A 26902-nucleotide genomic window follows, 5' to 3' on the forward strand; every position below is an offset into this window, starting at 1 on the left:
ATTCTGATTCTTGAGTTTTCGGTGATGTACTGAACGTCCTAAGAAAGTAAAGAGTCAGGCATGCCTTCTTAGTGATTGCTTCTATATGCTGGGCCTGGGACAGGTCATCCTATGTTCCAAGGAATAAAGTTCTAGCCTGCCCAACCTCTTCCTATAACTCAGGCCCTCAAGTCCTGGTAACATTCTTGCAAATCTTCTTTGCACTCCTTTCAACTTAATGATGTCTTTCCTATAACAGGGTGACCAAAACTGTACACAATATGCCAACAATATACAGTCTTTAAGAGGTAATACTTAAAAATGAAATATAATATCATAGCAAAACAATGAACTGACATAATAAAAACACAATCCAAATGCAGTATTACAAGCTTATGTTCATGGAAAGATTGGGAGCGCTAAGATTGTCTCTTTCCTTCAATAGCAACACGTGACATGACTGCAGATTCACTTGATATGAGTGCTGACTCATTGGATGATCCAGCATATTTACGTTGTAAGTATAGCTTTAGTTTTGTTTGTTTTTACATATTTTGTTTCAGTGATCTGCTCTCTTGTTCCTTCCGTCAGTGCTTTTTGCCTCCAGTGAAAACCCAACATACATTAAGTAAGTTCATCGGTAAATACTGTAGGCTGTTGAATCATTCAGCAATCTCGGCTCCTTCTGTTGTTAAACATAGCTTAATTCAGGATTCAATTGACCAACCAGTCCTTCAATAGTTTATTAAATAGTTTATTAAATCAAAGATAAGTTTACAACATTATAGCAAAATCCTGTGCGGCATATTGTAGCAAGTATTGAATTATAATTGATTATACACACATTACCACCAAGGTGCTCAAAGTAGAGATCAGCACCTACTCATGAACCTTAAACCTCTGTTGAGAGTTCACTCTGTCTGCTTTCATCCTTTTCTCAGTCTCTCTCTTTATGGTTCTCCTCATCTCCTCTGTCCATTTCTTTTCCTCTATATCCCTTACTTCTCCTTAACAGTCTATAGGCCCAAAAAATGGATTTGGGAAAAAAAAATCCTTTGTGTCTTTTCTTTATATGTAAACTGAGTATATTTTGATGCTTTGAAGGGGTTGCACTAGTTTCGGGCAAAAGTCCCATCTGTTGGGAAATTGGAGCTTGCACTTCCTGTCGAGATTCACCTCAGAGAACATGTCAGTTCTGTGATTTATTTTGCGCGTGTGTGATAGCATCATCAATGCATATGGCACACATTTCTAGCTCACTGCTAGAAAGTGATGAAAAGTCTGCAAGCTACTACCTTAGTTTTTCACTCAAAACAAAGTATAACATTTTTATGGTGCTACTCCTGTGTCTTATGTTTTTATATATTTTATGTTCTTATAAAGTTCTCGGCAAATGAGGCAGCATCTGTGTAAAGGAGAATAGAGTTAACATTTTAGCTTATTGGCTTTATCTCCACAGATGTTGCTGGATCTACTAAGTATTTCCGGCAATTTCATTTTGATATTTGATTTCCATTATCTACAATTATTTTATTTTTCAATGTTTTGCTTGTGTATATTTTACATATATTAATCATTCACTACAAGATACAGGCATGACTTTGTCAAATTAACATCAGCCTACTTTTTACATTGTCAATATAATAAAGCGTATTTACCATTAGTCAGAGAGTTGTCTTCAGAATTTTCATTGATGTTGAATGTGAGCACTGAAACCAACTCCTTCCTTTAACAGCATTAGTTCCAAGGGATACAATTGAAGCACGGATCTCACCACTTCGCAGTAAGCTATCAGTGACCTTAAGATATCTTTATTAGTCACATGTACATCGAAACACACAGGGAAATGCATCTTTTTTGTGTAGAGTGTTCTGCGGGCAGTCCGGAAGTGTCGCTATGCTTCCAGCACCAACATAGCATGCCCACAACTTCCTAACCCGTACGTCCTTGGAACGTGGGAGGAAACCGGAGCACCCGGAGGAAACCCATGTAGACACGGGGAGAACGTACAAACTCCTTACAGACTGCAGCCTGATTTGAACGCGGGTCGCTGACACTGTAAAGCGTTACGCTAACCGCTACACTACTGTGCCTGCACCTTATGGTGAAAGGTATTTCTGTTTGTTTCAGCAACAGCTATTGGTAGGCACTTGAGGTCTTGTGTATCAGCATGGCACTGGTTCCTGTCACAATTCAAGAAATGGTGGACTTCTCACTTGTACATCAATTGAGTCCAATGATATTACATGGTTGAGTTAACTTTATGGAGAACCAGAGGCCCAAGCAAAAAACAAAAAATTCTACATGAACTAATCTAAAAGTAGTCAACAGAAATATAATTTTTTTTCTAAAAAGTCTAAGGAATTCAGGTGAAACTTCTTTAGAAACAGAATGTGAGTTGTCCGCTCCTACATCTTTATAGTGGTTAGGCAAATAACTCAGATGCAATTAAGAGAGAAGTAGGGCCCAGGTGGCCTAAGGAATCAGGTGAATATAAAAGTAAGGCAAAGTGGGTAATCAATAGATTTAGCCAATGAAGTACAGTCATTGTTGCTCTTTAGGGAATGGGACATCAAGTTATGTACAAGGCCTCACTAACAGGAACATCCTAACAATGTAAACTGTTGTAATTATTGTGAAAAGTCATCATGGAATTGTAGAATTTTTATGAGTCATGGGAGGCTTTCTAGCACCTTGAATTGATGCTGTCATTGGTGGGGCAGGGAAGGACAAAGTCTAGATGAGCAGTAGTGATAAGGGGCTCAGTAATTAGGGGGCAACAGACAGGCCTTTCTATGGTCTTGAGTGAGACTCCAGGATTTTGTGTTGCCTCTCAGGTGCTAGGGCCAAAGATAGAGGGATTGGCCAATGAGGCTGTATGGGTAGAACAAGGAATAAGAAAGGGGTGATCACTTTGATGTAGGTCTCCCAATAGTCAGAGGGAATTAGAACAGATGTGTAGGCAGATTGCAGATGGGTGTAAAAGCAGTAGGTGTTGTAGAAGTGGGGTAGGAGTTTAACTTTCCCAATATTGACTGAGATTGCCTTAGTTCTAGAGGCTTAGATGGGTGGAATTTGTAAAATGCATCCATGAGGGTCTTTTGAAAGAGTATGTAGAGGGTCTTACTGGGAAGGGGGCTGTAATAGACCTTATCTAAGGGAATGATGATGGGAAGTGATAGAAGTGTCTGTGCAGGAGCCCTTTGGGAACAGTGTCCAGAGTTTGGAAGTTTCAAAGTTGTCATGGAGAAAGATACAGTTGGTCCTTGAGATAAAGCCTTGAACTGGAGAAAGGTAGATTTCAGTAGTCTAACAGGACCTGACAGAAGTAGATTGGGAGCAGCTGCTGGAGGGGAAAATTATATCCGATAAGTCCAATAAGTGGGAGGTGATTGAGATCAAGATAGCAGGAGGTCACAATCAGCATATCCCTGTAAGCATAAGAAGCATTATAAGTTTGGGGACCTTGGTTAACAAAGAATATTGAAGATTTGATCAGGAAATAGAAAGTGTATGTCAGGCATAGGAAATTAGTATTTGATGAGTAATTTGAGGTTTATAGGGGATACAGGAGAGAACTTAAGAATTTAGGAGTGCAAAATGGGGCCATGAAATAACCTTGACAAGTAGGATAAAGAAGAATCCAAAAACCTTTTAGACGTATATTAGAAGCAAGAGGATAGCCAAGGAAAGAGTGGGTCCCCTTGTGTGGAGGTAGCGGCATGAGCAATGTCCTAAATTCTGGAGCACATCCATATCAGAAAATGGGAAGAGTTCGAAATATTGGAGTACATTAGGGTGGATTATTCCCCAGGGCTAATTGGATTTATCCCAGGATGCTAAGGGAAACAAGGGAGGAGTTTGCTGGAGCTTTGATGAAGATTTTTGCAACTTCATTACACTTGGGTGAGGTACCCGAAAACTGAAGGGTAGCTCATGTTATCCCCTTAGTTAAAATGAGCAGTAAGAATAAGCATGGAACCTACAGGCCAGTGAGCCTTAAGGAGGTTGTTGGAGAAGATTCTGAGGGACAGGATTGATGATCAGTTGGAATGGTAGGGAATGATTGGGAGGAGTCGGCATGGTTTTGTGCAGGGGAGATCATGCCTAATAAATTTGATTGAGTCCTTTGAGGAGGTAACCAAGAAAATTGATGAAGGCAGTAAACATATTTTACATGGACTTCAGTCAGGCTTTTGACAAGGTCCTGCATGATAAGCTGGTGCAGTAGGTTAAGGCACAAAGGATCCTAGACATGTTGGCAACCTGTATCCAAAACTAGCTTGGAGAGAGGAGGCAGAGGGTAGAGGTGGATGGGTGTTTTTCTGACTGGAAGGCTGTAACAAGTGATGTACTGCAGGGATTCTGCTGGGACCTTTGTTGTTTGTGATATATATAAATAACGTATGAGAATGTAAGGGAATTGTCTGATTAGTAAGTTTGCAGATGACACAAGATTGGTGGAGTTGTAGATAGTGAAGAAGGTTGCCTAAGGACACAGTGGGACATAGATCAGCTGGTAAGTTGGGCAGAGCGGTGGCAGACATGTATTTTGTGAGGTCAAATTCTTGTAGGACGTATAGAGTAAATGGCAGGGATCACAGGAGTGTTGATGTGCAGAGAGACCATTGGGAGCTTGCACTCACTGAACTATACCCTGCGATCAATAGCCTGGAAATGGCCTACCCTGAGGTCTTGTTCATCATAACTGGGGACTTCAATCAGGCAACTTGAAGACTATGTTACCAAGATACTATCAGCACATCTCCTGTCCCTCTAGGAGCCCAAATACCGTCGACCATTGCTACACAACTATCAAAGGCACCTACCGCTCCATTCCCTACCCACATTTTAGAAAATCAGACCATCAAGCTGTGCTCCTTCTCCCTGCTTACAAACAAAAACTGAAATTGGAGGATCCAGCACAGAAAGTCGGCACCTATTTAGCAATTCAAAAGTGGGTAACATCTGATGTCTAGACGTACTATAGAAGTGTGAACTCTAATCCTAATCATTAAATTAATTAAATCTTCCCTTTCAGCTGTCCAATTATGGGCAACATTTACAGGCAGCAGGCTCCAGTTAATTTAGGCTTCAACCTTGGAAGCTCACCTTCCCTTTCTTCTGCAAGTACACTCTGTTAGTTTCCCAGAAGGTTATTTCTAGATTTAATAGAAGAGCAGCAGTTGAGGGCATGTTAACTTGCCAAACACCAAGGATCTGTGTATGAAATACAAACCAAAAATGCTGGATTGATTGATTCCTGGCGTAGTGGGTCTATTGCATGAGGAGAAGTCTGGGCCTGTACATTCTTATATTTAAAAGAGTGAATAGTTAACTCACTGAAAAATATAAAATTGTTTCTACTTCTTATTTTCTTATATTTTTATGTTCTTCCTTTAGGAGCATCAGTTCCAATGGATACATTTGGAGCAAAGATCTCACAGTTTCGCAGTAAGTTTTAAGTGGCCTTAAATTGAAAGATATTGAGTTTGGGTTTCGGTTTAAAGTCATAGAGTTATACAGCATGGAAACAGGCCCTTCAGTCCAACTGGTCCATGCCAACCAAGGTGCCCATCCAAGTTAGTCCCATTTGCCAGTGTTTGGCCCATAACCTTCTAAACCTTCCCAATCCATGTACCTATCCAACTGTCTTTTAAAAGTTGTTATTGTACCTAACTCAACCACTTTCTCCGGCAGCTCATTCCACATAAATACCACCCTTTGTCTAAAAAACTTGCCACTCAAGTCCCTATTAAATTTTTCCCCTCCCACCTTAAATCTATGCCCTCTAGTTTTTGATTCCCTAATCCTGGATGAAGACTGAGTGCATTCACCCTATCTATGCTCCTCATGATTTTATACACCTCTATAAAATCACCTCTCAGTCTCCTATGCTCCAAGGAATAAAGTCTAGCCTGTTCAATTTTTTCTTATAACTCAGTCCCTCAAGTCCTGGCAACATCCTTGTAACACTTTTCTGCACTCTTTTCAGTTTAATAACATCTTTCCTATAGCAGGGTGACCAAAACTGAACACAATACTCCAAGTACGGCCTCACAAGCGTCCTGTACAACCACACCATGACCTCCCAACTTTTATACTCAATGGCCTGACTGCCACCCTACCTCTGGCTCCACTTTCAGAGAACCATGTAGTTGAACTCCAAGGTCTCTCTGTTCGACAACACTCCACAGGGCCCTGCCATTCCACGCATTGGAAGGCATTTGAGCTTTGGTGCATCAACATGGCAATGGTTCTTGTCACAATTCAAGAGACGGTGAGCTTCCCATATTCTATACCCATTGTTAGTGATGTTACATGATTATATAACATCACGGAGACCTGCAGATCCAGGCATGGAAATGATTTTTCTACACAGGCTAATCCAAATGTACACAGCAGAAATATAAAATTTTCTTCAAAATGTCTAAGGAATTCAGGTCAATCTTCTTCAGAAACAGAATTTGAATTATCTACTCCTCACCTCCTTGTAAGAGTTTGGCAAAAACACAGATACAATTGAAATAAGCAGAGGCTATCATGGAATCAAAGAATTTTTATGGATCACGGGAGCCATTGCAGCCCAGTGAATCCACACTGTCTTTAATAGAGCAATGTGATCAGTCCCATTCCTGTGCTCTTTCATCATAGCCTTCTAAATTATTATCCCTTTCAAAACCAGTGAACGTAGAACAGTATGGCACAGGAAAAAGACCTTTGGCCCACGATGTTGTACCAAATTAATTAACCAAGTAACTAAATCCCTAACTAAACTAATCCCTTCTGCCTACACAATGTCCATATCCCTCCATCCCTTGCAAATTCATGTGCCTATTTAAGAGACTCTTAAATGCTTCTATCATATTTGCCTCCACCAGCACCCCTGGCAGCATATTCCAGGCACCCACCACTCTCTGTGTAAAAAAACACTTGCCCTGCACATCTCCTTTGAATTTACTCTCTCTCACTTTAAATGCATACCCTCTAGTATTAGACATTTCGACCGTTGGAAAAAGATACTGGCTGCCTCTCATAATCTTATAAACCTCTATCAGGTCTCCCCTCAGCTTCTGTGCTCCAGAGAAAACAACCCAAGTTTGTCCATCCTCTCCTCATAGCACATGCCTTCTAATCCAGGCAACGTCCTGATAAGCCTCTTCTGCACCCTCTCCAAAGCTTCCACATCCTTCCTGTAATGGGATGACCAGAACTTCATACAACACTCCAAGTGTGGTATAACTAAAGTTTTATAAGGTGTAACATGACTTCCTGACTCTTACACTCCAGTGTAAGGCAAGCAACTGGTCCATGCCTTCTTTTTCACTCTACCTGTGTTGCCACTTTCAGGGAGCTATGGATTTGGACCCCAAGATCCCCCTGTACATCAACACGGTTAAGGGTCTTGCCATTAACAGTGCACTGTCCCTTTACATTTAATCTCTCAAAGTGCAACACCTCACATTTGGCCACAATGTCTGTGCTGACCATGATGCCAATCCAAATTAATCCCATCTGCCTGAACATGATCTATATCCCTATATTCCCTGCCTAATCATGTCTGTCCAAATTCCTCTTAAACATTGCTATCATATCTGCTTCCACCACTTACTCTGGCAGCACGTTCCATGCACCTACCACTCTCTCTGTAACAAAACTTGCCTTGTAAATCACCTTTAAACTCCCCCGACTCCCACATCCCCTGCAGCTAAAGCTGTGCCCCCTACTATTTGACATTTCAACCCTGGGGAAAAGACTAATTATCTTCCCTATCTATGCCTCTCATAATTTTATTTTACTTCTATCAGGTCACCCCTCAGCCTCTGACGCTTTGTAGAAAACATGGAATCATAGTTATATAGCACAGAAACAAATCCTTTAGCCCAACTGGTCCATGCCAACAAAGTTGCCTACCTGAGCTACTCCCAATTCCCTGCATTTGGCCCATATGCTGCTAAACCTTTCCTATCCATGTAGCTGGTTAATTGGCAGACACTGTTACAGACACAGCTGCAAGGGTTTATTTTGGATGGTACCTATGGATGCAAAATGTTCAGACTGACAGCAATTGAATTCCCATATCTTCCATCCTTGTTGCTGGTGCTTTTTGACATACCTGAAATAATGCACGTGCTCAGAACAATGTACAGTTTTTAAGAGGTAATACTTGAAAATAAAATACAACATTGTGGCATAATTATAAAAGAACAATAATACCACAATCTGACACAACATTGCATGCAATTATCGTTCATGGTCAAATAATCATTTTGACTGAAGTACAAGTATAAGCATCAAGGTTGTCTCCTTCCTCCTATAGCAACACGTGACATGACTGCAGATTCACTTGATATGAGTGCTGACTCACTGGATGATCCAGCATACTTACGCTGTAAGTATAGCTTTAGTTTTGTTCTTTGCAAAGTTTGTTTCAGTGGCTTTATTTCATGCAAGTGATACTATATTTCTGGCTCACTGATAGTGATGAAAGATTTGCAAGTTACGACCTTGGTTTTTGACTCACAAGAAGCAATCTGCAGCAAGTCAAAAACTATTTATGATTTGATTAGTTCCTTCTGGGACATTAATATAACCATCAAATTAAAGTCCTAAGTCGAGAGGGAAGGCTAATTTTGAAGAAGGAACTCTCAAAAGTTGATTAGGAGAGGCTGTTTGCAGGTAAAGCAACATCTGGCAAGTGGGAGGTTTTTAAAAGTGAGATGAGAAGAGTTCAAAACTAGCATATTCCTATTAGAGTGAAGCACAAGGCTGGCAAAATTCAGGAACCTTGGTTGACATGAGATATTGAGGACCTGGTCAGGAATAAGGCAGCGGTATTTGTCAGGTATAGTTGCTGGGATTAAGTGAGCCCCTTGAAGATCTTTGTCTTATGAGGATAGGGTGAGCGAGCTAGGGCTTTTCTCTTTGGAGAGAAGGAGGATGAGAGGTGACTTGATAGAGGTGTACAAGATGATAAGAGGCATGGATCAAGTGGACAGTCAGAGACTTTTCGCCAGGGCGACAATGATTAACATGAGGGGACATAATTTTAAGGTGATTGGAGGAAGATATAAGGGGGATGTCAGGGGTAAGTTGTTTTTTTTTACACAGGGAGTGGTGGGTGTATGGAACGCACTGCCTGCAGAGGTTGTGGGGGCAGATACATTAGGGACATTGAAGAGTCTCTTGGATAGCCACATGAATGATAGAAAAATGGAGGGCTATGTGGGAGGGAAGGGTTAGATAAATCTTAGAGCAGGACAAAATGTCGGCACAACATTGTGGGCCGAAGGGCCTGTACTGTGCTGTACTGTACTCAGTGAAAGTCCCTTTAAGATAGAGAGTGTGTGTGTATGTGTGTGTGGGGCGTGCTTACGTCAATAGAAGATAAAGGACGTAATGACGTTGTTGAAGAAGTCAGAAGAAGAAGAAGAGAGAGAGAGAAGGGAGAGAGACACCAGCCTGCTTGTTTTCTCTATCGATGGATGAGAAACAATAACTGTGTTTGCCACTGAAATCCATGTATGGAAGTTGGAAGTAATCCGGTGGAGTTCACTTTGTTGCTGACCTGTAGAAGGAAACAGGTATTTGTATGTGGACGACCACGGTTCGGATGCTTTTCGGGGTGAGGAAGTCACTACCGAGTAAACACTGAAGTGTCGTTTGGGTTCCATCGTGGAACATTTGGATTTCGTATGTACTCTCTCTATGTTTTTCTACATCTACATCTTATCTTCAGACAACGGTGGTTGTTGAAGAAGCCCTTGCTCATGTTTCACCTTATGGCTTGCGGAACTGAACTTTAAGAACCATTCAGGAACTGGGAGTTTTGGACTTTGTCACACACACACACGACGAGTTTAGTTTTGGGGTTAACGTTCGAGGTTTAACATTCTTGAATTCTAACATACTAACATTTTTACTTTTATTTTACGTATTATCATAAGTAGTGATTAATAAAATAGTTTTTAACACTGAATCATGCTCAGTGTGTTTCTTTTGTTGCTGGTTTGTGACATGTTCTATCTATTGGCTTAAGAGTATAAGGGATGTAGGAGTAAATTTAAGAAGGAAATTAGGAGGTTAAAAGGGGCCATGAAATATTCTGACAGATAGAATGAAGGAGAATCCTAAAAGATTTTATAAGTATATTGAGAGTAAAAGGGTAGCTAGGGAGAAAGGAAGTCTCCTTAAGGTTCAATGTGCTAATCTATGTTTGAAGCCATGGGAAATAGGTGAGGTCTGAGGGGTAAATATTTCACATGAAGGTAGTTGGTAGCTGGAATAAGCTGCCAGAGGAGGTGGTGGAGGCAGGAACAGTAATAACATTTACACATCTGGACAGGTACTTGAATGAGCAGAGCATAGAGGGATATGGCATTAATGCAGGCAAATGGGATTAGTATAAATAGGCACAATGGTTATCATAGATGTGGTGGGCCAGAGAGCCAGTTTTTATACTGCACAACTCTGTGACTCTATCACTGAATCCCCTATATTGATTTCAATTGATCCACTCTGTGACATGGTGTCTGTCATAGGCAGCCATGCATAGTTCACTTAAGCAGTGCTGAGTGACCTCCTAGTAAGTAGTGGGCAGCTGAGACAGCAGTTGTGAGCTCAGGCATATGAATTTTGCGATTGTACAGGATGACGAGTACCACTTTTAAATGAGAAAAAAGCAAGACTGAGATTTACCACCAATTTGAAGATTTTTTGATGACCCTTCCAGCATAAGGCATACTTAGTGTTAGTTAGCAGAGAACTGTCTTCAGAATTGTCACTGTGGGCACTGACACCAACTCCTTCTTTTAACAGCATTAGTTCCAAAGGATACAATTGAAGCACGGATCTCACCACTTCACAGTAAGTTATCAGTGACCTTAAATTGAAAGCTATTTGGGTTTGTTTCAGCATTATTAGTTTGGCACAACCTCATGGACCAATGGGCCTATTCCTGTGCTGTACTGTTCTATGTTTTATGGATGGCACTGATTCGCAGTGGTTCTTGTCACATTTCAAGAGATGGTGACCTTCTCAATTGTATGCCTGTCAAGGACAGTGGTGTTACTTAGTTATGTAACATCAATGGAGACCTGGAGGTCCAGACAAAGAAACAATCTTTCCACATAGATAATTCCTTCACCAGGCAGCAGAATTATAAGATTTTCTCTCAAAGATCTCAGGAATTCAGGAGAAACTTCTTTAAAAACAGAATGTGAATTGCCCTCATCGACACAGATGCAATTAATAAAAAAGCCGAGGACCATGGAATTGATGGAATCAGGTGAATAATGAAGTAAAGGAAAATTATGTCCACCTGCATGAGGATGGTAAGCACTGGGCCAATGAAGTAAAGTCATTGTTGCTTTTTGATCATGCAGATTGACTGCTAGCACTTTCAAATGAGAGAAAAGCAAGACAGCAATTTTTGCACCAATTTGGAGAGTTTTTCATGTCCTTAATTTAGCAAATCCAAAGTGGGTAACATCCAATATCTAAACAATCTGCATATCTGTATCTTATGCTGTGTCAGTAATTTATCTTACATCTTTAGCACAGTATGTGTTTTGAAAATGTGAACATGCTTATGCTTTTAATACAGCTTGAATATGCACCTCCCTGGAAATATGATTTTATATATCATGTTTCTCATATTTCCTTATTATATAAAAGGGCACTGAAGTCATCGTCAATGTAAGGTCTCAGGGCAAACCCATTAATCCCATTCCCCCACTTTTTTTCCCTGTAACTTATTCTCTCACATATGTCCAATGAACTCTCCTGCAATTCTCTTACCATCCACCTACATTAAGGGTACTAGTATTAGTATCGAGATACAGTGAAAAACTTTTATTTGCATGCCATCCAGACGGATCGTGCCATTAATAGCTTGTACATCTTTTGGATGTGGGATAAACTGGAAAACCCAGAGGAAACCTACATGGTGGCAGGAAGAAAATTCAAACTCCACACAAACAATACCAGATATCGGGATTGAAGCCAATTGTTGGACCTATGACGTAACAGCACTACTTTTTCTGCCACTGTGCCACTGTGTGAAAGGTTTAAGCATGAGTTTGAACAGTAAATTTATGTTGTGAGGGAAAAATCTGATAAAACAACATCTGTTGAACACCTTACAGTTGTTCAGAAAATGCATCAAAAAAATCCTGATGGTGTGGAATGGAAACAAGTCACAGATCAGGACTATCAACTTTATCAGGCACATTTACTGTTATTAACATCTAACTGCTCTCAATAATTTCTTGACGTATAACATGGATATTGAAATCTTCTGTCTTCTTGCATAGCTATATGTCCTCCACCTGTAGCCCCGCCACTGACACCAGCTTTAACAACACGTAAGTTCAATTATAGACAACGTTTAGTTGAAGGAAGTTGAGTTCTGTTTCAGACAAAAAGTCTTTGGCAGGGTTTTGAATAGTTGGCATCTAATGTCAGCAATTAAGGATATGCTACTCTTCATCCCTCTGTATTCCCATCCAGGTAAATCGAGGTCAGGTTATACTAGATCAACTGAGAAAGTGGGCAAAAGAATGGCAGATGGAAGTATTGGGATTGGTTTATTATTGTCACTTGTACCGAGGTACAGTGAAAAACTTGTCTTGCAAACTGATGGTACAGGTCAATTCATTACACAGTGCAGTTACATTGGGTTAGTACAGAGTGCATTGAGGTAGTACAGGTAAAAACAATAATAGTATAGAGTAAAGTGTCACAGCTACGGAGAAAGTACAGTGCAATAAGGTGCAAGGTCACAAGGTAGATCGTGAGGTCTGAGTCCATCTCATTGTATATGGGAACCATTCAATAGTCTTATCACCGTGGGGTAGAAGCTGTCCTTAAGTCTGGTGGTACGTGCCCTCAGGCTCCTGTATCTTCTACCCGATGGAAGAGGAGAGAAGAGAGAATGACCTGAGTGGGTGGGGTCTTTGATTATGACCTGAAACTGAACTCAGTTAACTCAGACAAGTGTGAAGTGATGTCTCTTGGGAAATTAAGCCAGGGCAGAACTTACACCACAAATAACAGAGCCCTGGGGAGTGTTGTAGAACAAAGAGACGTGGGGGTAAAGGTGCATAGTTCCCTGAAATGGTGACAGAAGCAGACAGGGTGGTGAAGAGAAGGCACAGGGCATGCTTGCCTTCATCAGTCGTGACAAACAGTACAAGAGTTGGGATGTCACGTTACAGCTGCATAAGATGTTGGTGAGACTGCACCTGGAATATTGTGTGCAGTTCTGGTCACCATATAGGAAAAATATCTAAAGTTGGAAAGGGTGCAGAAAAGATTCACAAGGATGTTACTAGGACTCGAGGGCTTGAATTATAAGGAGAGAATTGATAGGCTGGGACTGTTTTCCCTGGAGTGCTGAGGGGTGACCTGATAGAGGTTTACAAAATGAATGGTTTTATGAAATATTTTATAAAACATTGTTAAGGTGGATGGTCACAGTCTTTTTCCCAGTGTATGAGAGTCTAAAGCTAGAGGGTGACACTTGAATTGGAGTCAATGAATAGTAAATTTATGTTGTGAGGGTAAAATCTGATAAAATATTAACACCTATTGAACACCTTACAAATGTTCAGAAAATGGATCGAATAAATCACAATGGTGTAGAATGGAAATGAGTCGCAGATTAGGACTGTCAATTATATCAAGCACATTTACAGTTTTTTTACATCTAACTGCTCTCAATAATTTCTTGATGTATAACATGGATATTAAAATCTTCTGTCTTTTTGAATAGCTGTATGTCCTCCACCTGCAGCACCTCCACAGACACCAGCTTCAATAAGGCGTAAGTTCAATCAGAGATAACCCTTAGTTGAAGGAAGTTGAGTTCTGTTTCAGATAAAAAGTCTTTGGCAGGATTTTGAATATTTGGCACCCAATGTGAAACTGAAAGTATGGTTCATGTCAGCAATTAAGGATAAGCTACTCTTCACACCTCTGTTTTCCCATCCAGGTAGATAGAGGCTAAGTTATGTTATACCTTGGTAATTTTTAAACCATAGAAACCAGAAGAAGCTGAGGTTGATTTTGACTCAGCACTATCAGATTTTCATAGTTAGTATATTAATCTCTGAATTGGCAGAAATTAGAGAGAGAGAGATTCTCAGATACTGATTCTCCTGTACTTATATCTTTGTACAGGCACAGGTGAATCTTAGTCAAACAGGGAGATGATTTCATTATGGATCAGAGGTGGAGGGTATTATTGTAGGTGTTTCAAGGGGTAGATATATTTGTGGATAAAGGGAGAAAAGCCATTCAGCTGAATTAGCTCTTGCTAATGTAATACACCACACAAACATTTTCTAGTAGGAACAGCAAGGTCTATATAGCCCCAAATAAAATTATTGCTGATTGACCATATATAACTCAATATACCTGTGTCTTTTTCCTATCCCTTACCGTGAGAACTACACTAATTGCAGTTTCCCTTGGATCCAGTGGGTTTTTACTTTTACTTGGTTATCATATAGGACCTTGTGAAGTGCCTTTGTAAAATCCATCTAAAATCCACCTTCACCACATCAAATATGCTACCATCATCAATTCTCTTTGCTACTTCCTCAAACGATTCCACTGTTAGTCAGACATGACCAATACAGATAATATTCTAATAATATTAGAGTAGTTGAAAAATTTCATTAATCCAGACTATTCATTTTACTTGTTAGGATAAACCTACAATTCCTAAATTGGAATTATTTGTAAAGTGTGACACCGTGGTCCATAGATTCATACAGTAATACAGCATGGAAACAGGCCCTTAGGCTCAAATCGTCCATGCCAACCAAAATGCCTATCTGTGCTAATGCCATTTACCCGCATTTGGTCCATATCCCCTCAACCTTTCCTACCCATGCACCTATCAAAATATTTTTTTTAAACGTTGTAATTGTACCCCCCTCTACCACCTCCTCTGGTAGCTCATTCCATGTACCCACCATCCTCTGTGTGAAAAAATTGCTCCTCAGATCCCCTTTAAATCTTTCCCCCCCTCACCTTATACCTATGCCCTCTAGTTTTAGATTTCCCTACCCTGGGAAAAGGACAGTGACTATCTATTCTATCTATGCACCTCATAATTTTTTAAACCTCTATAAGGTTATCCCTCAGCCTTCTTCACTTCAGAGACAACAGTCCCAGTGTATCCAATCTCTCCTTATAGCTCCTGTCCATGCAATATTCCTTTGAATCATTTTCTGCACAGATTCTAGCTTAATCACATCCTTCCTATAACATGGCAACCAGAACGGCACACTTCAAGTGTGGCCTAACCAATGATTTGTACAAATGTAACATAACATCCCAACTCCTATACTCAACGCCTTGACCAATGAAGTCAAGCATACATATGGCTTTTTCACCACCTGTGTTACTACTTTCAGCAAACTATGTACTCGTACCCCAAGGTCTTGCTGTTTAATAACCCATCCCAGAGCCCTGCCATTCACTGTGTATGTCCTGCCCTGGCTTTGCTTCCCAAAACACATCACTTGGCCTTTGTCTGAGTTAAATTTCATCAGCCATTCCCTCACCCACTTTCCCAGTTAATCTAGATCCTGTTGTAACCTTAGATAACCTTCTTCACTGTCCACTATATCACTAATTTTGGTGTCATCTGAAAACTTACTAATCATGCCACTTACATTCTCTTCCAAATCAGTAATATGATGAATAATAAAGGACCCACCACTGGCTACAGTTCGGAAAGCAACCCTCCACCATCTCCCTCTGCCTCCTACCACCAAGCCAATTCTGTATCCAATCTGCTATCTCACTCTGGATCGCATGTATCCTAATCTTCTGGACCACATGGAACCTTGTCAAAGGTCTTGCTGAAGTTCATGTAGATAACATCCACCGCCCCCGCCTTGTCAATTCTCTTGGTTACCTGCTCAAAGAAACTCAATCAACAAACTCTCATGAACAAAGCCATGCTGACTATCCCTAATGAGTCTATGCTTTTCCAGATGGGAGTCAATCCTATCCCTAAGAATCTTATCCAATAATTCCTGCACCACTGATGTAAGGCTCACCAGCCTATAATCTCCTGGTTTGTCTCTATTGCCCTTCTTAAACAGAGGAACAATACCTTGAAGCACTTTCTCTCCCCTCAGGAATCACTGGGGCAGCCTTGGTCAACTAGTCTCCAGTAATGGGAAGAATGCTGCTGGTTTATGTGTTTTGAATGGTTGGTGGTTGTGCTTTCAGCTGTGTGTAAATGCTAGAAACAGTATGAAAGCCAACCAATAAAGCCTGCTGTTCCTATACCAGAGTGGGAGGGGAGCCCATCAACTCTGTTCTTCAACCAGTGCTCAGGAATTTTGCAGGGGACCCATGTAACAATGTTTAAAACCCCTCAAAAACAGGACAGATGAATTTCTAGGCCCACATGATCAAATAGCAGAGTGGGACTTAAACCCTGACTTTTTGACCCAGTGGCAAGAGTGTGACCCACTGAGCCATATTCAACTGCAAAGCTGAGTAGAAGTGCTACAAGGTGAAGAATCCGCAAAATTTAAAAAAAATTATAAATGGGTAGTCCTAACTTTTCATCTGACAGCAACCTTTGGCCCTGGAGAAGACTGATTTTTTTTTGACTCACACCCAATTAAGCTACAAATAAAATTTGCTGCAGCCTAACAAGGGAAGTCCTTGCTGCAATTAGCTTGGTGTTTGCCCAGAGTTTTGTGAGCATGATGAAACAAGAAGGTGAGGCATTTTTGTCGGGGGTTGGGCACACCCCACAGCATGGAAAATTCTCCCAGTAGGATTTGTCTTAGATTGCTTTGTCAGTCCTACATGGGAAAATTGAGACCATGATTGTGTTTCCTTCTCTCTTTGCCATGATCATGGGTTGCCAGCTAGATGGATGAGTTGAGAACGCTCATTGTTTACAGTATTGATGCAGGAGGTGTAGGTGAAATCTTACTGTTCACTGTGTTGATGTATGAGATATGAGCAAAATCTTAGAGAAACAAAGGATTGAGGTGGGGGTGTAGAGATGGGGGCGTTTTTGAGCAGAATCTTATCATTCTTTATGTTGATATGTGAGATGTGTGCAGATTCCCACTGTTTAATGTTGAAGCAAGTATGAATGTAGGTGTCAATATTCATTTTTCTGTTTATAACAATCCCTTAGAAAGAAGAGCTCTGACAACTCGTAGCCCTCGCCGGAAAGTCACTGCAAGGCATCCCATCAGTCGAAGGGTGGCACGAAGGAGTGTAAGGACAGGTGGCTCAGGTACATTAACTCTCAAGTCTGATGATGTTGTAATATAAGGACAGCCTTGTGGCATTAAGTCATTAGGCATTAGGATTTCATGAAAATTTAGCACAGCCTTCTCAATATCTTATCTTTCTTTTCCTGCTATCTGCAACAATTTGTCTACACAGGTGCTCAAGCATCTTGTTTGTTCATTTTGAATTTGCACCATAAACACAAGAACATTGGAAATAGCAGCAGGATTAGGCCATTCAGTAAGATCATAGCTGATCTTTTACTATAATGCGACTTTCCTGTATTAATCCCATATTCTTTAATTTCCTGAATATCTGAAGATCTATCAATTTCTGCCTTGAATAAACTCAGCAACTAAGCCTCTATTGAACTCTTGCATGGGGAATTCCAAAGATTATTACCCTCAAAATAAGGAGTCTGTCATACAGGACAGAGATGAGAAAGGGGTCTGTCATACAAGACAGAGACAGAGGCCCCTGGTTCTAGACACCCCAGCCACAGAAAACATCAACTTTACACTGATGCTGACAAGCCTTGTAAGAACTAGGGCTCTCTAAAATTGGAGCAAAATATCTCTTCTCATGTACTTAAATCCTCTTGCAAAAAAATCCAACGTACAGTATATCCCTATGATTCCAGCCATGAATTCCAACATACTGCACAGAAATAGGCCCTTTGGCCCAACTCTTTCATCCTGGCCAAGGTGCCTTCCTGAGCTAGTCCCATTTGCCAGCACTTGGCCATATCCATGAACCTGTTCAAATGCCTGTTAAAGATTGTAATTGTACCCACCTTTATTCCACAGACCCACCATATACCCACCACCCTCTGTGTGGAAAAAAAAATACCCCTCAGTTCCCTTTTAAATCTTTCCCCACTTATCTTAAACCTGTGCCCTCTAATTTTGGACTCCCCCACCCTGGGAAAAGACTTATCTCTGACCTATATAATTTTATAAACATCAGCATTCTTTGCTCCAGGGTAAACAGTTCCAGCCTATCCAGTCTGAATCCGGATCAAGCAGTTACATCACGGCTTGTTATGGCAACTGTTCTGCCCATGACTGCAAGAAACTGCAGAGAGTTGTGGAATCTGTCGACACTTGTCACTGCCTCGGTAAAGCAGCCAGCATAATCAAACACCCCTCCCACACTGGACATTCTCACCTCAGTCTTACCTCAGTGGTTGGTAAGCTGATGGAGAAGATCCTGAGAGGCAGGATTTATGAACATTTGGAGAGGTATAATATGATTAGGAATAGTCACCATGGCTTTGTCAAGGGCAGGTCCTGCCTTACGAGCCTGATCGAATTTTTTGAGGATGTGACTAAGCACATCGATGAAGGGAGAGCAGTAGATGTCGTGTATATGGATTTCAGCAAGGCGTTTGATAAGGTACCCCATGCGAGGCTTATGGAGAAGGTGAGGAGACATGGGATCCAAGGGGACATTGCAGTGTGGATCCAGAACTGGCTGGCTACAGAAGGCAAAGAGTGGTTGTTGAAGGGTCGTATTCTGAGTGGAGGTCGGTGACCAGTGGTGTACCTCAGGGATCTGTACTGGGACCCTTGCTCTTTGTGATTTTTATAAACGACCTGGATGAGGAAGTGGAGGGGTGGGTTAGTAAGTTTGTGGATGACACAAAGGTTGGGGGTGTTGTGGATAGTTTGGAGGGCTGTCAGAGGTTACAGAGGGACATAGACGTAGGATGCAGAGTTGGGCTGAGAAGTGGCAGATGCAGTTCAACCCAGATAAGTGTGAAGTGGTTCATTTTGGTAGGTCAAATATGTTGGCGGAATATAGTATTAATGGTAGGACTCTTGGCAGTGTGGGGGATCAGAGGGATCTTGGGATCCGAGTCCATAGGATGCTCAAAGCGAATGCGCAGGTTGACTCTGTGGTTAAGAAGGCATATGGTGTATTGTCCTTCATCAATCGGGGAATTTAATTTAGGAGGTATTGTTGCAGCTATATAGGTCCCTGGTCAGACCCCACTTGGAGTATTGTGCTCAGTTCTAGTCGCCTCACTACAGGAAAAATGTGGAAGCCATAGAGAGGGTGCAGAGGAGATTTACAAGGATGCTGCCTGGAATGCGGAGCATGCCTTATGAAAGCAGGTTGAGGGAACTCGGCCTTTTCTCCTTGGAGAGATGGAGGATGAGGGGGGACCTGATGGAGGTGTATAAGATGATGAGAGGTATTGATAGGGTAGGTAGTCAGAGGCTTTTCCCCAGGGCTGAATTGATGGCTACAAGAGGACATAGGTTTAAGGTGCTGGGGAGTAGATATAGAGGAGATGTCAGGGGTAAGTTTTTTTACTCAGAGAGTGGTGAGTGCGTAGAATGGGCTGCCGGAGACGGTGGTGGAGGCGGATACGATAGGGTCTTTCAAGAGACTGTTAGATAGGTACATGGAGCTGAGTAAAATAGAGGGCTATGGGTAAGCCTAGTAATTTCTAGGGTAGGGACATGTTTGGCACAGCTTTGTGGGCCGAAGGGCCTGAATTGTGCTGTAATTGTTCTATGTTTCTATGTTTATTCTCTCTTCTCCCCTCTCCCATCAGGCAGAAGATACAAAAGCCTGAAAGCACGTACCACCAGGCTCAAGGGCAGCTTCTATCCCACTGTTATAGGACTATTGAACGGTCCCCTAGTATGATAAGATGGACTCTTGACCACACAATCTACCTCGTTATGACCAATAAACCCATTCCAATTCCAATTCTCCCCTTATAACTCCACTCCCAGCAACACCCTTGTTAGTCTCTTCTGCTATCCTCTTCTGCTATCCTCTCTTGCTTGAGCATATATAGTACACCGACCAGAACTGCACCCAATATTCTGGGTGTGGTCTCAACAATGTCATGTACACCTGTAACATGACATCCCGACTCTTGTACTCAGTGCCCCGTCTGATGAAGGCAAGAGTGCCATATGCTTCCTTCACTATCTTGTCTATCTCTGTAACCACTTTCAGGGAACTATGCACTTGTACCCCTTGGACTTTGTTCTACAATATTCTCCGGGGCCCTGCCATTCACTGTATATGTCCTACTCTGGTTTAACTTCTGAAAATGCATCACTTCGCACTTGTCTGAGTTAAGCTCCATCTGCCATTCCTTTGCCTACTTTCCCAGGTGATCAATATCCTGTTGGAGCCTTAGACAACCATCACTGTTCACCACCCCAATAATTTTGGTGTTATCCAGAAACGCACTAATCATGCCACCTATGTTCTCATCTAAATCATTAATATATATGACAACAGAGGACCCAGCACCGATCCCTGCAGCACGCCACTGGTCACAGACAATCTGAAAAACAACCTTCCACCACCACCCTCTGTCTCCTTCCACCAAGTCAATTATGTATCCAGTTGGCTAGCTCACCTTGGGTCCTATGTGATCTAACGTTCTGGACTAGCCTACCATGTGGGACCATGTCAAAGGCCTTGCTAAAGTGTAAGCAGACAATGTCTTCCACCCTGCCCTCAACGATCCTCTTGGTTACCTCTTCAAAAAACTCAATCAAATTCGTGAGACACAACTTCTCATGCAAAAACCCATGCTGACTATCCCTAATCAGTCTTTGCCTTTCCAAATGCATGTATATCTGTCTCTCAGACTCCCCTCCAGTAACTTTCCCATCATTAATGTTGGGTTCACCAGCCAGTAGTTCCCTGGCTTGTCCTTGAAGCCCTTCTTAAATAAAGGCACAACATTAGTACAGAAAATAGTACCATCCTATGCAATCTCTCCTTTTAATTCAAGCCCTCTAGACCTGGCAACATCCTTGTGAAACTTTTCTGCACCAACTCTAGCTTAATCATATCCTTTCTATTGTATGGCAACCAGAACAGCACACAATATTCCAGATGTGACCTCACCAATATCATCATAACCTTCCCAAAATTGACTGGATTGCCTCAGTGCAAAGGGCTTGGATGAGAAGGAATTTGTAAAATGCAATCAAGAGGGTTATTTGAAGCAGTATGTAGAGAGTCCTACTTGGAAGGGGCTGTATTTAACCTTACCTTATGTTACTGGTATTGGTATTGGTTTATTATTGTCACTTGTACCGAGGTACAGTGAAAAGCTTGTCTTACAGACAGATCATACAGGTCAATTCATTACACAGTGCAGTTACATTGAGTTAGTACAGAATGCCTTGATGTAGTACAGGTAAAAACAATAACAGTACAGAGTAAAGTGTCACAGCTACAGAGAAAGTGCAGTGCAATAACGTGCAAGGTCACAACAGGGTAGACCGTGAGGTCAGAGTCCATCTCATTGTATAAGGGAACGGTTCAATAGTCTTATCACAGTGGGGTAGAAGCTGTCCTCAGGCTCCTGTATCTTCTACCTGATGGAAGAGGAGAGAAGAGAGAATGTCCCGGGTGTGTGGGGTCTTTGATTATGCTGGCTGCTTCACCAAGACAACGAGAGGTAAAGACAAAGTCCAAGGAGGGGAGGCTGGTGTCTGTGATGTGCCAGGCTGTGTCCACAACTCTCTGCAGTTTCTTGCGGTCCTGGGCAGAGCGGTTGCCGTACCAAGCCATGATACATCCAGATAGGATGCTTTCTATGGTGCATCGGTAAAAGTTGCTGAGAGTCAAAGGGGACAAACTAAATTTCTTTAGCCTCCTGAGGAAGCAGAGGCGCTGGTGAGCTTTCTTGGCCGTGGCATCTACGTGATTTGACCAGGACAGGCTATTGGTGATGTTCACTCACAGGAACTTGAACCTGTCAACCCTCTCGACCTCAGCACCATTGATGTAGACAGGTGCATGTACACCGCCCCCTTTCCTGAAGTCATTGACCAGCTCTTTTGTTTTGTTGACATTGAGGGCAAGGTTGTTGTCATGGCACCATTCCACTAAGCTCTCTATCTCCTTCCTGTACTCCGACTCATCGCTGTTTGAGATACGGCCTACAACAGTAGTATCATGGGTGGTACAATGGTGGTACTATGGAATGAAGACAGACAAATGCTTGAAATGTCTGTGAAGGAAATCCTTGGGGACAGTGACCATAGGTTGCTGAACCTCAAGGTAGACATGGAAAAAAATAAAGCTGGTCCTCTCCTTGGGGCACTAAACTGGGGAAGGCAGATTTCAATAGTAAGTTGTGGACATGCTATGTTGGCGCTGGAAGCGTGGCGACACTTGTGGGCTGCCCCCAGAACACTCCACACAAAAGATGCATTTCATTGTGTGTTTTGATGTACATGTGACTAATAAAGATATCTTATAAGACAGTAACTTGGAGAGGTACATTGGGAGAAGCTGCTGGTGGGGAAAACATCTGATAAGTGGGAAATGTTTAAAAGCAAGTTAGTAAGAGTTCAGAGTCAGCATCTCCCTGTAAGGGTAAGAGGTAAAGATGGTAATTTTAGGGTTAATGGAGGATATTGAAGGTTTCATCACGGAAAAGAAAGGACTATATGTCAGATATAGGAAATTGTTAACGAACAAGTCACTTGCAGTTTATAGGGGAAATAGGAGAGAAGTTAAGAATTTAGGAGTACAAAAAGGGGCTATGAAGTGATCTTGACAAGTAGGATAAAGAAGAATCCTAAAACCTTTTATATGTATATTAGAAACAAGAGGATAGCTAAGGAAAGAGCAGATCCCCTCATGTGTGGAGGGAGGGACGTGAGCAAAGTCCTAAATGAATACTTCTCATTAGGTTCACCAGGAGGAAGGATGTGGAGCCTGGAGAGCTAAGGGCGGGGTGTGATGATATATGAGAGCATGTCTATATCAGGCAGGAGGAAATGTTAGAAATATTGGGTCAGGGTCAGATGGGTTCTATCCCAGGATGCTAAAGGAAGCAAAGGAGGAGCTTGCTAATGCTCAGATGGAGATTTTTGCATCTTTATTAGCCAAGGGTGAGGTACCAGAAGGTTGGAGGACAGCTAATGTTGGCTCCTTGTTCAAAAAGGGCAGTAGGGATAAGCTTGGAAACTACGAACCTCTGAGTCTTACATCAGTTCAAAAAGATTCTGAGGGACAGAATTTATGTTCAAGAAAATTCTGAGGGACAGGATGTAGCAGGCACGGTAGTGTAGCGGTTAGCTTAAAGCTATTACAGCGCCAGTGACCCGGGTTCAATTCCGGCCGCTCTCTGTAAGGAGTTTGTACATTCTCCCCGTGTCTGCATGGGTTTCCACCGGGTGCTCGGGTTTCTTCTCACATTCCAAAGACGTATGGGTTAGGAAGTTGTGGGCATGCTATGTTGGTGCCGGAAGCGTGGCGACACTTGCGGGCTGCCCCAGAACACTTTACTGTGATGCATTTCACTGTGTGTTTCAATGTACGTGTGACTAATAACTATATCTCATCTCATCTCTCATCTTATGGGCTAAAGACTAAATGGACTAAAGACTGATAAGTCTCCCGGACCGGATGAGGTGCATCCCCGGGTTCTGAAGGAGGTGGCTTTAGAGATAGCGGAGGCATTGGCGATAATTTTCCAGAAATCGATAGATTCCGGCGTGGTTCCGGAGGACTGGAGGGTCACAAATGTAGTTCTGTTGTATAAGAAAGGTGGGAGGCAGCATAAAGGAAATTACAGACCTATTAGTCTGACGTCAGTGGTGGGAAAGTTATTGGAATCTATCCTTAAGGATGGGGTTACGGAATACCTAGAGGCGCAAGGCAAGATAGGTCCTAGCCAACATGGTTTTGTGAAGGGAAGATCCTGCCTGACCAACCTATTGGAGTTTTTTGAAGAAATCACAGGTAGGGTGGATAAGGGAGAGACAGTAGATGTTGTGTATTTAGACTTTCAAAAGGCCTTTGATAAGGTGCCTCACAAGAGACTGATTAATAAGATGAGAGGTCATGGAATTACGGGTAGGATAACAGAATGGGTGGAGCATTGGCTGGTTGACAGGAAGCAAAGAGTGGAAATAAAAGGATCTCCTTCTGGTTGGTTACCGGTTACTAGTGGTGTGCCGCAGGGGTCGGTGTTGGGACCGCTCCTTTTTACCTTGTACATTAATGATTTAGATGATGGAATAAATGGTTTCGTGGCTAAGTTTGCGGATGACACTAAGATAGGGGGAGGAGTAGGGAGTATTGAAGAGATAGGAAGGTTGCAGAGGGACCTAGACAGTTTAGGAGAATGGGCAAGGAAATGGCAGATGAGATTCAATGTAGAGAAATGTGCAGTTGTACACTTTGGAAGCAGAAATAAGTGGGCAGATTATTATCTAGGAGGAGAGAAAATCCAAAGCACGGAAGTACAAAGGGACTTGGGGGTACTCGTGCAGGATACCTTAAAGGTTAACCACCAGGTCGGATCGGTGGTAAAGAAAGCGAATGCTATGTTGGCATTCATTTCGAGAGGTATAGTGTATAAAAGTAAGGAAGTGTTGATGAGGCTCTACGGGACACTAGTGAGGCCTCATTTGGAATATTGTGCGCAGTTTTGGGCCCCACATCTTAGGAAGGATGTGTTGACGTTGGAGAGGGTTCAGAGGAGATTTACGAGGATGATTCCAGGAATGAAAGGGCTTACGTATGAGGAGCGTTTGTCGGCTCTTGGACTGTACTCACTGGAGTACAGAAGAATGAGAGGGGACCTCATAGCGACATTTAAAATATTGATAGGAAAGGACAGAGTAAATGTGGCTAGGCTGTTTTTCTTGGTGGGTGAGTCCAGGACCAGAGGGCACAATCTTAGAATTAGAGGGTACAGTTTCAAAACAGAGATGAGGAAAAATTTCTTTACCCAGAGGGTGGTGAATTTGTGGAATTCCTTGCCACGTACAGTAGTGGAGGCCAGATCAGTGGGGGCGTTCAAGGAGGAGATAGATAGATATCTAAATAGTCAGGATATCAAGGGATATGGGGATAAGGCCGGAAATTGGGATTAGAATAGTTTTTTTTTCTTCTTCCCCCATTCCCTATTTCTCATTTCTATTTCCCTTTCCTTGGAGCAGACTCGATGGGCCAAATGGCCTGCTTCTGCTCCCTTGTCTTGTGATCTTGTGTTCACTCGGAAAGGCAGAATCTGATTAGGATGAGTCAGCTTCCTCATTCAATAAGATCACAACTGATGTTCTACTTCAGTGCTGTTTTCAAGCTCCATCACAATATATCTAAACCTCCTTCATGTCCAAAAATATATCGACCTCTGTGTGAATGAACATAATGATTGAGCCCCCATTATCCTTTGGGGCAGAATATTCCAGAGGTTCACTACCCACTGAATGAAGAAGTATTTTCTCATTTTAGTCCTAAACAGCCCATCTCTTATTCTCAAACTGTATTCCAGACCCCAAATGCCTCTGTCCTTCCTCCAATCCCTTTTAAGAATTTTGTAGTTTGTATGAGATCTCCCCTCATTCTTCTTAACTTTAAAGAAGGCAATCTTAGTCAACTCAATCTCTCCTCTTAAAGCAAACCTGCCAACCCAGGAATCAGTCAAGTGAATTTTCGCTGTCCTCCCTCTTTGGCAAGTAAATCCTTTCTGAGTAAGGAGGTCAACTTGTCTTTATCCCTTGAATCCTCTTTGCATCCTCGTCTGTACTCACCCAGTTTAGTAACTTCAGCAAAAATAGGCATTTTGTCCCCTCAGCCAAATCATTGATATAAACCATGGATAGCTGGAGCTCAAGCACTGATTCCCATGGTATCCCACAGGTAACAGCCTGCCATGATGGCGTGTACCACCAGACTTAAGGACAGCTTCTACCCCACTGTGATAAGACTATTGAACAGTTCCCTTATACAATGAGATGGACTCTGACCTCATGATCTACCTTGTTGTGACCTTGCACCTTATTGCACTGCACTTTCTCTGTAGCTATGACACTTTACTCTGTACTGTTATTGTTTTTACCTGTACTACATCAATGCACTCTGTACTGACTCAATGTAACTGCACTGTGTAATGAATTGACCTGTACGATCGGTTTGTAAGACAAGTTTTTCACTGTACCTCAGTACAAGTGACAATAATAAACCAATACCAACTTGAGCGATCCACTTATTCCCACATTTTCCTTTCTGTGCAATAACCCATTCCCTATCCATGTCAGTATATTACCCCAATTCTGTATGCTCTAACTTGTTGATCAACCACTTGGGCAAGGCTTTATTGAAAGCCTTCTGAAAAACCAAATATACATGCCCACTCATCACCTCCTTATTTATTCTACAAATCTCATCTTCAAAGAACTGCAGCAGATTGTCAAACACAATTTTCCTTTGCTAAATCCATGTTGAAACATATTGCTGTTCTTTTATCATTACAGGGTCTAAGTCATACATTCAAATAGCAGAAGGACCATAGTAGTCCAAAAAGAAGGCTGAACTAAGACATTTAGGAATGGCCAATTACAGCTGGCTTTGTCGCTGATGCCTAGTTCCCCAAAAATGTAAAGAAGTTGAATGTAAGATGGATTATCCCAAGGTTTGCTACATGTAAAGCATAGGTCAATACCAAAGCTACTCAGCTGGAAGTAGGCAAACTAAGGCAGTTAGTTATTAGTTATCGGTGAGTTATATGTTAGTTATGTAACTAACTCCTCATGAAAACCTTATAAGTATGCCATATAACAATCCAAGAAGTGGAATAGAGAGTGAATCACAGACCTAGACTTTGCCTGTCAACATTAAGAGACACATTTACAGT

General features: G+C 41.9%; 1 protein-coding gene across 1 annotated transcript in view; it reads left to right on the forward strand.

The window, feature by feature from the left end:
- Positions 1–430: 430 nt before the first annotated feature.
- The window catches only part of LOC127570484 (proline-rich protein 36-like), a 44219-nt gene continuing 17747 nt past the window's right edge, over positions 431–26902 (forward strand). The window contains exons 1-8 of the mRNA XM_052016112.1: positions 431–496; positions 1715–1762; positions 5383–5433; positions 8300–8371; positions 10798–10845; positions 12294–12344; positions 13754–13804; positions 17162–17263. Coding sequence (XP_051872072.1) covers positions 436–496; positions 1715–1762; positions 5383–5433; positions 8300–8371; positions 10798–10845; positions 12294–12344; positions 13754–13804; positions 17162–17263 — 484 coding nt within the window. The 5' untranslated portion in view covers positions 431–435. The remainder of the gene's footprint in view (positions 497–1714; positions 1763–5382; positions 5434–8299; positions 8372–10797; positions 10846–12293; positions 12345–13753; positions 13805–17161; positions 17264–26902) is intronic.

This window comes from Pristis pectinata, chromosome 5 (genome assembly GCF_009764475.1).
Source record: "Pristis pectinata isolate sPriPec2 chromosome 5, sPriPec2.1.pri, whole genome shotgun sequence".
NCBI classification, from domain to species: domain Eukaryota; kingdom Metazoa; phylum Chordata; class Chondrichthyes; order Rhinopristiformes; family Pristidae; genus Pristis; species Pristis pectinata.